General features: G+C 35.3%; 1 protein-coding gene across 1 annotated transcript in view; it reads right to left on the minus strand.

Annotated features, from left to right (window-relative positions):
• The window catches only part of csmd3a (CUB and Sushi multiple domains 3a), a gene marked incomplete at both ends in the record, with an annotated part of 275,340 nt that overhangs the window by 92,857 nt on the left and 170,435 nt on the right, over positions 1 to 12,048 (minus strand). The window contains 4 exons of the mRNA XM_079429665.1: positions 3,288 to 3,497; positions 4,414 to 4,530; positions 7,539 to 7,608; positions 10,869 to 10,987. Coding sequence (XP_079285791.1) covers positions 3,288 to 3,497; positions 4,414 to 4,530; positions 7,539 to 7,608; positions 10,869 to 10,987 — 516 coding nt within the window. The remainder of the gene's footprint in view (positions 1 to 3,287; positions 3,498 to 4,413; positions 4,531 to 7,538; positions 7,609 to 10,868; positions 10,988 to 12,048) is intronic.

Raw genomic sequence — 12,048 nt, forward strand, 5'->3', positions numbered from 1 at the left:
CGACAGATAGGGAACGTCTCGGTTACGTACGTAACCCTCGTTCCCTGATGGAGGGAACGGAGACGTTATGTCCCCATGCCACAATCTTGAACCATCGCTGGTTGCCGAGGACTCGTTCTTGGCTCCTCAGCGGGTAGAAACCTGATGAGTGGATGCACCTGTCGCCCTTTTATACCCGTATGTACGGGGAGTGGCTCAGGTATGCAAAATCCACTAGCCAATTTCATTGGCGTTTTCTCTTTAGTCAGAGATGATTGGGGCTTCCAAGTAAATCCCCTATGTCGTCACGACATAACGTCTCCGTTCCCTCCATCAGGGAACGAGGGTTACGTACGTAACCGAGACGTTCCCTGAAGGGAATGAGACGCTGCGTCCAGAGACGCTTTGGGACGCAGCTCAAAGTTCCTGGAAGGGAACGTCTCGGGTTAAATATGTAACCATGGTTCCCTGAAGGGAACGAGACACTGTGTCCCAAAGCATCTCTGGACGCAGCTCAAAGTTCCTGGAAGGGAACGTTATATATAAAAAAACCTCAAAAACTAATAACAAAATACAAAAGCACATAACAGTCACTAAAACTTAAACTAAAAAAGAAATACTAAATACAAACACTATATTAAAATATACCTATTTTCACTGAAAATGTACGTAGCGTAAAGCTAGCTAAAAGCTGCTTCAGAAATTATTTAAAGGTTTTAAAATAATTTACTTAACTTATTGTCCATGATGTGGCAAATGCATAGACAATAAATGTGTATTATATTAGGGGATCATAAAAATAACTAAGCATAAGTTATTTACAGAACATAAAAAATCCTTATGATTCATCCAAAATTAAATGTCTAAACTTAGCAGTCTGACTACACACACAACATCAACAACAACAAACACAAAATCAATACATATTCTGTGACTAATATCGAACAGCAAGATCCTTTCTGTGCTGTGTCAAAGGAAGCGGTTTCACTGAGGATGAGAGCTTCTATTTTTTACTTAAAAAACCTAAAGTCATTCTCACGGGACGAGGAACATCTCACTGTTCAGGAATCATAAAATCAAAATACTGACAGATTCCTGCTGTGTAAACCAGAAAGGCACAAGGGGTGGAATATAAAATAGATTTGAAAACACAATACAGTTGCTTCTGAGCGGTTCTTGGGGCATTGCCGTGTGCTGTTAGGGTTTTCTGGGTGACTGCCAGGTGAAAACTAGGTAATCATTTAGCAGAAGCAAACCTCTCCTCATCAGCAAGGTGCACGATTTCATGTTCGTGGCACAAAAGGGAAGTTACATACTAAAATTTTTATAGCTATGCTACTCCTAGATAACAATATTAATCATGCCACAGTACAAACCAAATGAGTTTCAAGTTTGGAATAACTACATTTATTTTATACTTTTGAAATAAAGTCTATCCAACAATTGATCAAAAATGTAGTAAAACAGCAATATTGTTGATACTGTTAATATTATTACAATTTATTTATTTATTGTTGTATTATATTTCAATTTTATACATTACCATTCGACATTTTGGGGTAAATAATGACAAAAGCACATCAAATTACTAAAACTAAAATTAAATTGAAGACTGAAAACACAGAAATAAATGCCAATTTAATATATTTATCTTATAATAGTAAATAAATAATAATAAAGTAACACTGTCAATCCAGTCGAAGAAATCTCAAAATCAAAGCATCCAAATGAATCCATTATATCTAGTTTACTGAAAATGAGCATTTTATTATGCAGGAAATTCAAAAGGTTATTCCACAGCTCTAAGCTGCTTTAAAAATGATCAAATATTTTAAAATAGATAAAAATGATCATCAATTGATCAAAAATGCAGTAAAATACATTGTAATATATTTAAAATATTTGATTTATTCCTATGATGTTTTTACTGCTTGATTTGTTTGTGGAATACATTACCATTTAAAAGTTTGTGGTAAATAAGAATAAGACTTTAATTAAACACTAAACTTTCTATTTATCAAAGAATGCATCACGGTTTCCACAAAAATATTAAGCAGGAATGTTTTCAACAATAATAGACAATAATATTAAGAACCATTATTGATTTTTGAACACCAATAATAATTAATACAAACTGAGCAACAAATCTGCATTTTACAATTTTTGAAGGATTATGTGACACTCAGTACTGTAATAATGATACTGAAAATCCAGCTTTGCATCCCAGGAATAAATTACATTTTAAAGGGGTCATATAATGCCCATTTTCCACAAGTTGATATTATTCTTTAGGGTCTTAATGACAAGTCTGTAACATAGTTTGGTTAAAAATTTTCATTGGTAGTGTAAAATCAAATTAGCACATTATTACAGCTGCTCAGATGACGGGAGTAAATGACTACTGCTATGTTCATTATTACATCCAACAACAAAACACCTCAATCACTTAGGAGTCATTTTTGTCTACATCTGCTCTGGCGGTGAAACAACCGATGACAGCTCACTCAGGACGGGTCTGAGTTAAGACACCAGTGCAGTCTGTGCTGAACGCTACTGTCAATCAAACTATTGTGGGAGGGGCCTCCGTCTGTGTGACGTCACACCGAGATCGGCTCGATTTGAGAAAGGGGTAAAGATTTTAGAAGATTAAAAAAAAAAAAAAACTGGGTGGATTTTTATCATTATAGGGTGGTTGTGTAGCCAACACACATTTCAGTTCAAACTACTTGTAAAAGTGCAAGTAGCATTATATGACCCCTTCAAAATATATTCAAATACAAAACAGTTCTTTTAAATTGTAATATTATTTCATATTATTTCTATGAAAAACATTTTTAAAAATCTTAATTATTCCAGAAGTGTTTAGACCAGTAGTGTATAATTTTTAATTCTGATATTTTATTGCTGGTTGTTAATTAGCATGCTGTGCTTTAGCTGTTTGCAGGGTTAAATCCTCTCAGAAAAGCTGGGTCTTTAAATGTATCCTCTTTAAAGCACCAGAGCAACAGCTGTACACATTCCCAAAACCAGCCTGATTATACAGGGCTTTTGGTTAAGACCAATCAGTCATTCAAGCAGCCTACCAACTAGCACACTTTGGAAAGATGTAGTTTTGCATTTGGAGCTGCACTAGTCTGACTGTGGATGTTACCGAGATCCACTGACTTGCTTTCAAAAAGGCCTTTGACTGAACTCAAAGAGAACAATTGGTTATATTCCCTATCCTGTTACTGTGAGAAGGGATCCAATGGTGTGTGTCCGTATCGACAGTGGAAGTAATGGCCGTGGGCAGGTCTAATCCGTCTTACCCTCGTAGGTGATGTGGAAACCGGGTTTGTTCTGCGAGTAGTCGCTGTGAAAGAAGAAGCTGGTCTCGTGGGTCGTGCTGAAGAAAGATTCTGGAACAACAGGCCCGCTGAATCTATCGATCACCGAGCCAGAGTCCAGCGTCCCGCTACGGACTTCAAGGTAGTCGTGCACAGCTTCCGTGGAGAAGTTGAGGAATTGCAGGTGAATCCCTGGATCACAAACGATAGGAGGAAATATACAGTGCATTTTAACAATGAGACACCTGAAGGTAAACTTTGAAAGTTCAAACAAAACAATCCATGAATTGCAGCTTCAAGAAACCCAATATTCCAGTTATAAATAGTCATAATTTTTATATTTTACCACAAAAAAGTATTGCATCTTACAAAAGGAAAATATTTCTTAGCTGTTTTATAAATCAGATGACAATGAAGCTTTTATTTACTTTTCGTTGACTGTTAAATTTGTCTCAGATTTTTTCCCCCTTCGGTTGGTAAAAGATCCGAAGTAGAAATACAAATAGAATAATAGAATAAAATGAATGTGGATAACAACCATGTTAATTTAATATCATTAATATATTATTATAGTTTTTATTGATTAATTCATTTTTCATATTTTTAAATGATATATTTTATATATATATATATATATATTTAGTTTTCATTTTAATCAAGGTTGTACTAATTTTGTTCTGCAATTTAGATTTTTTTAAATTATTTTTTAATATGTCTATTTATTTTTATTTCAGTTTAAGTTTTTATTTTAGTACTTCAACTTAAACTAAATTAAAATTAGAAATGACGCATAGCAACTAACAATTTTTAGATTTTATTTAATTTAATGTTTATTTTAAGTAACAAAACCTTTTTAATGGTTTTGGTTTTAGTTTACGATAATAGTATTTGAGATCCTTTGGTCTTGGGAGAATTGAGAAATATTCAAGTTTTAGAGGAAACACATGAGGCGAGATTACGGAGGTCTTTTTCTTCGGGAGAAACATCTTAGACAGGAGATTTTACATTTAATCTCATTCTGTCTAGAGATATAAACAACTGAGATAAAAATTAAATCTTATTTGGGGAAAAGAAGAAAAATGGGACTCAAAAGTTATAGGATACAGACCAAATCCAATGGGAAGTTTAACGGTCCAGTTGCAGTCAAGTCCACTGGGGTAATTTCCAGGAAAGCCGGGACTTAGGATGACTCCATTAAGGTCCGACAGGAATCCCCCGCACTCGGCTTAAAAGACAAAAGCAGCCATGCACAGAGTCAGTGAAGATGACATGCACAGAATACTGTACCTCACACCGGGAACAGATACCCAGTGGAACAATAAGAAATGATCAAACAGATATTCATCAAGTCCAAACTCCATTACGGAATCTAGTGATATGCAAAATGAACTCATTTGCACATATAAGACAGCTCAGTGTTCTTGGGACATATAAATAACAATGCAATGATATGCAATAAGAAACGCTTTCAAATGCTAATGGGATAAATGTGCTGCGTTCATTTTGAGGATGGGAGAAAATGATGCATGGGTTATGTTTTCTCATAATGACTTTTTAAATTAAAACCACCAGAACTCACTGGGATTGAAAGGCCAATATTGAAGCATGTAAGGCTGACGTATATCCCCTTGATTTTACTTCGGAGTGTGTGCATATCCCCCTGTGCACTTAGTTGTGTTTACATTCTTCTTATTGGCAAGCATGCAATGAATGGCCTCTTGGACTCGCTGTGTCCATTTACAGTACTTTAGAACAGCAATTGAAATGTCAGTAGAGAACATTGGATCTTCTGTTTACACTGCAGGAGCTCGGATCAATTAAACTTCAAGTGTCACTCTTCAGCCATGGCCGTGCCGAACAACACCAGTCGGAGATTCAGCTTTACTTTTCTATCCAAATTCAGTTCTTAAATTTAAGGAAGAAGAATTGTAATTGAATTGGTATAAAAACAATACATAAACGAAATAATTTTGATGTTTGGTTTAGTATGAAAACATATCATACAAACAAATCATAATATATTTGCATTGACATTAATTGATAAAAATGGTTTCAATGTTTCAATATTCTATAGTTGGTATGAAACAGTGGCTACAGCGAAATCAAATAAGAAGAAATAGCTTAAATTCAGCATTCTAATGTCATCTAAGCTGAACTTTTAAATTAAAAATCAATTTCGGAATTTAAGGAAGTAGACTTTAATTGGAATTAAATTTGAATAAAAATCAACAAATAAAAGTAATAATTTAATTGTTCAGAGGTGCGTTTCCCAAACGATCATATTACGATGCACTGTTGGAGAAACTTACTGACATCAAGCAGGTGGTGGAACTAAACTTCTGCTATCGTTAATCAGTTTGAGATCAAATTAGTCAGATGATTGCTGTAAAAAATAAACATGGCATCTGAGAACTGCTTGGTTATTTTTGTTCTCCCATATATTGCGGGTTTCCCCTTATAGAGCACGTACACTTATACACATCCTTCATAAAGCGCTTTGATTCTCTTAAACTAAAAGACGTTAATGAAATTTGTATATGCATGAAATTAAAGATATAGATTGCAATAAAAGATAGCTTGCTTATTTCTTTCAAGTGCACAAACTATTTAAAGTCAATATGTCATAGTAACAAGAGCACCAAGTTTGCCATGCTGTTTGCAAATGTTCATCTGAACTTTCATTGGTGACATTTCTATATTCCATGGTTATGAAACAGCTGCTACACGGAAATCAAATAAACTGAAATGGAACAAATTCAAGATTGTAAATTCAACTGAGCTTATCTTTTAAATCTCAATTCAATTCCTAAATTTAAGGAAGTATAATTAAAATGGAATTAAAGTTTATAGATAAATAAATGTATTGTTCATGCATGTTATAATACACTCAAAATATTTGCAAAAACATTAGATGATATAAATAATGAATGTCTGAATTTGCAGCTATATAAATTTCTGTTGATCTGCAATTGATATTTTATAATCTTTTGGACACGGGTGAAAGACCTTTCTGCTTAAGCTGGTTGCCTTAAACGTTTAACAGCACTGTAAAATAATAATAATAATAAAAAGTTGAGCCAACTTAAAATGTATAAGACAACCAGCTTCAGCAGATTTTTGAGTTTTCTCAACTTCTTGTTTTAAATTTATACAACATTTTTGGGAGAAAACTTACATTTCCTAAAAAATAAGTTGAGAAAACTAAAAAAATCTGCTGAAGCTGGTCGCCTTAAACTTTTAATTTTGGCTCAACTTTATTTTTTTTATTTTTTTACAGTGTAGAGCAATTCCAGCACTACATTAGCAGTGAAAATGTGAATCGTAACTTCTAAGATTGCTCTTCAATACAGTAAAATTGAATTAAATTACAAGTGGTTTGCTAAAAAACTTAAATTTTAACCAATGGTTGACCTTTCCCTTTAAATTACCCTAAAATCTTCAAAATAGTGCCCAACAACAACAACTTATCAACAGATTGAAATTTTCAAAGTCATAGTTAAAGCTATCATAGTTAAAAACTTCATTGTTAGTTCATGTTAGCTCAGGTCCATTAAATAATATTAAAAGACATAACTTTTGATTTTAATAATGACCTTTTATAGTACTGTATGGCAATATTAAAATCACTTTTTATGTCTGTTTTAATGATACTGAAGTTAAAGAAATACTTTCATTTGCATGCATTTACAATCATATCTAGTCAGAGAACATCTATTAGAAATAAACTTGCACTATCCTTTTGCATCGTTGCGCAGGCCGCTTAACTCCAGGTCCTGCAGCTTCTGTCACTGCTATTAGTGGACTGTAAGTCGCTCTGGACGAACAGCATTAGCTAGATGGCCAGTAACTCGTGAGCGATGGTGTTATAGCCGCGAGAAATCATGAGACATGGAAGAAGGGTTTAAGGCTAATAGATTTCAACAAAAGAGAAATTAAAAAATAGAAGATTAGACTGAATAGGACTTCAAAGATCTAGCCTGAAGAAAGCTTTTTCGTAGTCCATTTGATTAAATAGACCTCTAACAGACCACTGCTGATCTCTGCGCTCGGTGATGAAACAGCTGCTACATTGAAATCAAATAAGACGAAACAGCACAAACTCCTCAACTAACAGGAACATAAGGTTGTTGCGAGACACTAATTTGAAGAATTGCGATTACGGAGAACTAAAGCAGTGGTAATGCTCTCATTGAAAAGGCCAAACGGGGAGAAATGACTGGAAATAAAACATACCCAGACAGAGGGGCGCTGGGTAGTTCCATCTTCTGACAGGCCCCGGCATGCAGGTTATATATGCACTTCCCTGCAACGAGTGGAAATGAAGAAAGATATTGACTTTTCCAAGAAGCTCTCACCAATTCCGAAGGAAGATGAATCACTCGTAGGAAATGTATCATTCAACGTGCTCTTCCACGTACGAAGTGAGGGCAAAAATAACAAAGCCTTGGCACTGTGAATGAATCTAATAAAACGCACAGAGGAACAGAAAATCAAACGCTGAACTTTAAGGTGCTTCTTCAGCTATGGACACCTTTGTACTTTTCTTCATTTTTTTTTTTAAACAAACTTTTGCTAGTTTGTCTATTAACGTCCAACTGTATATTCAGTATACATGGATCATAAGACATCTCATTTTTCTTACCTGAAATATAATGAACACATGCAGTGAAAATGACATTTTAAACATGCTGCAGCTAATGTCGTATAGCACGATTTTATGCATTCGAAATGTACACAATGAAATAAGATTTTCATATATTTTGCATTATTATTCAAAATTGCAGTGACAGAAATTGTACTGTGTACATAAGACTTAGGATTGAACCGCTGTTGTTTCATGCATTCTAAATGCACACACAATTAAATCATATCATATAAATGTTATATATACAGGTCCTTTTCAAAAAATTAGCATATTGTGATAAAGTTAATTATTTTCTGTAATGTACTGATAAACATTAGACTTTCATATATTTTAGATTCATTACAACACAACTGAAGTAGTTCAAGCCTTTTATTGTTTTAATATTGATGATTTTGGCATACAGCTCATGAAAACCAAAAATTCCTATCTCAAAAAATTAGCATATCATGAAAAGGTTCTCTAAACGAGCTATTAACCTAATCATCTGAATCAACTAATTAACTCTAAACACCTGCAAAAGATTCCTGAGGCTTTTAAAAACTCCCAGCCTGGTTCATTACTCAAAACCGCAATCATGGGTAAGACTGCCGACCTGACTGCTGTCCAGAAGGCCATCATTGACACCCTCAAGCAAGAGGGTAAGACATAGAAAGAAATTTCTGAACGAATAGGCTGTTCCCAGAGTGCTGTATCAAGGCACCTCAGTGGGAAGTCTGTGGGAAGGAAAAAGTGTGGCAGAAAACGCAGCACAACGAGAAGAGGTGACCGGACCCTGAGGAAGATTGTGGAGAAGGACCGATTCCAGACCTTGGGGGACCTGCGGAAGCAGTGGACTGAGTCTGGAGTAGAAACATCTAGAGCCACCGTGTACAGGCGTGTGCAGGAAATGGGCTACAGGTGCCGCATTCCCCAGGTTAAGCCTACAGAGAAGCAGCACTGGACTGTTGCTCAGTGGTCTAAAGTACTTTTTTTGGATGAAAGCAAATTTTGCATGTCATTCGGAAATCAAGGTGCCAGAGTCTGGAGGAAGACTGGGGAGAGGGAAATGCCAAAATGCCTGAAGTCCAGTGTCAAGTACCCACAGTCAGTGATGCTGGTGTTGGTCCACTGTGTTTTATCAAGGGCAGGGTCAATGCAGCTAGCTATCAGGAGATTTTGGAGCACTTCATGCTTCCATCTGCTGAAAAGCTTTATGGAGATGAAGATTTCATTTTTCAGCACGACCTGGCACCTGCTCACAGTGCCAAAACCACTGGTAAATGGTTTACTTACCATGGTTTTTTCTGTGCTCAATTGGCCTGCCAACTCTCCTGACCTGAACCCCATAGAGAATCTGTGGGATATTGTGAAGAGAAAGTTGCGAGATGCAAGACCCAACACTCTGGATGAGCTTAAGGCCGCTATCGAAGCATCCTGGGCCTCCATAACACCTCAGCAGTGCCACAGGCTGATTGCCTCCATGCCACGCCTCATTGAAGCAGTCATTTCTGCAAAAGGATTCCCGACCAAGTATTGAGTGCATAACTGAACATAATTATTTGAAGGTTGACTTTTTTTGTATTAAAAACACTTTTCTTTTATTGGTCGGATGAAATATGCTAATTTTTTGAGATAGGAATTTGGGGTTTTCATGAGCTGTATGCCAAAATCATCAATATTAAAACAATAAAAGGCTTGAACTACTTCAGTTGTGTTGTAATGAATCTAAAATATATGAAAGTCTAATGTTTATCAGTACATTACAGAAAATAATGAACTTTATCACAATATGCTAATTTTTTGAAAAGGACCTGTATATATATATACACAATCTTTTTGCAAATTGCTAATTTCAGCTATACAAATGACTACTCACTGCTAGCATTTCATGCATTCTAAGGCTTATTTCATAGCTATTGTTGCATGCATTACAAATACACTCAAATAATACTTTCACACTTTTTTGCGTAATTTTACAAAAAGCAGCAACAAAAAATACATTTTGAATATGCTAAGGCTAATTTCATAGCTAGCATTTCATGCATTCTACATACACAACTAAATATTATTCACGTTCACACTTGTTGCATAATTTGACAAAAAGTAGCTACAAAAAGGACATTTTGAACATGCGGAGGCTAATTTGATAGCTAGTACTTCACGCATTCCAGATAAACACCACAAAATAGTATTTATTTTCACATTTTTGCATAATTTCATTTTGAACATGCTAAGCACATGCACCCTGAAACACACAAATAATGTTTCCACACGTCTTACATAATTTCACAAAATTACAGAATGGAAATGACATGTATCACAAATGCACCTTTTTCACATATCACATGCATCATATTGTATCTCAAGCTTTTCAATGACACAGTTAACCTCTGGGAAAAAAAACAAAAAAACAAAACAAAAAAAAACAAGGGAGAGCACTAACAGAGTCATAATCGTTTTCCCATAAACAAAAAAATACTGAAATGCTGAATTGTTTAGATTATCATAATTTTAAAAAAATATCAATATTTTATGCTGCTTTTTGGTATTTCGCATTTTGATATTTTAAGATTAAAAGTCTGGGTCTGGTACAAGAGTACAAAAATCATTTGGGAAGTAGCAAAAACAAATAAAAGTCATAGGAAAAAAGACATTTTAATGCACCCTTCAAAAAGAAAAACTAAAGTTCAACTAAAAATCACCCTCTCAGACATAAAAGTGCTCGTAATTGAACAAACGCCATTTGATTGAATGTCACTCTTCTGAAAGATGTTCTGAAAATAAGTCACCTGTTTAACGCACTGCCAATTATGCAAGCAACAATGGCGAAATGTCAAAATGAGCAGCCAAAAAGCTTTTTAGAAGTGCAAATGTCTCTGTGCATTTGAAGCTGAGAGCGCTAAGCTATCACTGCCATATTATGATATGAAATCGCCCACCTTTAGAGTGTATCCTTGTTCACAGTGGAACGAGACAACATCACCCACGAAGTAGCGGTCGCCCACTTTCACACCATTGCTGGGGGTTTGAGGTTCTGGGCAGGAGTCCAAACCTATTGCTTAGGACACAGGAAACTCTCTTCATTTGTCAGAATGTGACTGTTCCCCAACACAAATGGAAATTGATTTGCGTTTACACTGCGAGATGCAAAGGAGCCCCGTGAGAGAAATGAGTCATAACAAATGTTGCGTGATTTGTGGTTAAATTCAATTCATTTGCGGTCGCCTGTGGCAAGGCTCCCAAACTTTGACATCAAATATTTCCTTGAAGTACACCCTCAGGTTTTAAGTTAACATTTCAATCATTTAAAACCACATTCACACGCTTACAGTTCTCATTTGTTGGTTAATGGTCATACGGCATGCAGGAAAACAATTAATATATATAATGTTTATGTTTATATATGTATAAAATAAATACTACTTTTACAAGTGTTTTATTTGAATTGTTTTTTTATTAAATTACTTAACAGTTTAGTCTGTCAAAAATATATATTATATTTTATATATATTTAGGGAAGTCGTGGCCTAATGGTTAGAGAGTCGGCCTCGTAATCCAAAGGTTGCGGGTTCGAGTCTCGTGCCGGCAGGGATTGTAGGTGGGGGGAGTGAATGTCCAGCGCTCTCTCCACCCTCAATACCACGACTGAGGTGCCCTTGAGCAAGGCACCGAACCCCCAACTGCTCCCCGGGCGCCGCAGCATAAATGGCTGCCCACTGCTCCGGGTGTGTGTTCACGGTGTGTGTGTGTGTGTGTTCACTGCTGTGTGTGTGCACGTTGGATGGGTTAAATGCAGAGCATGAATTCCGAGTATGGGTCACCAAACTTGGCAGTATGTCACTTCACTTCACTTATATATTATAATTATTTTGGCACATATTGGGATTGCAATTTGACCTGCGATATATAATGGTAAACATTTCATATTATTAATAATAACAATAATACAATTGTTTTAGTATTAGATCTAATTACAAAAAATTATGAGATAAATATACTATTGTATTAATACAATTGTACTTAAGAATAATAAATGATTTTGTGATAATTATAATAATTTCAATTCATACAGAATTGTGAGAACTATGGATGCTTTTTTTTCTGCCACAGAATAAAAGA

This window comes from Barbus barbus (assembly GCF_936440315.1).
Source record: "Barbus barbus genome assembly, chromosome: 12".
NCBI classification, from domain to species: Eukaryota; Metazoa; Chordata; class Actinopteri; order Cypriniformes; family Cyprinidae; genus Barbus; species Barbus barbus.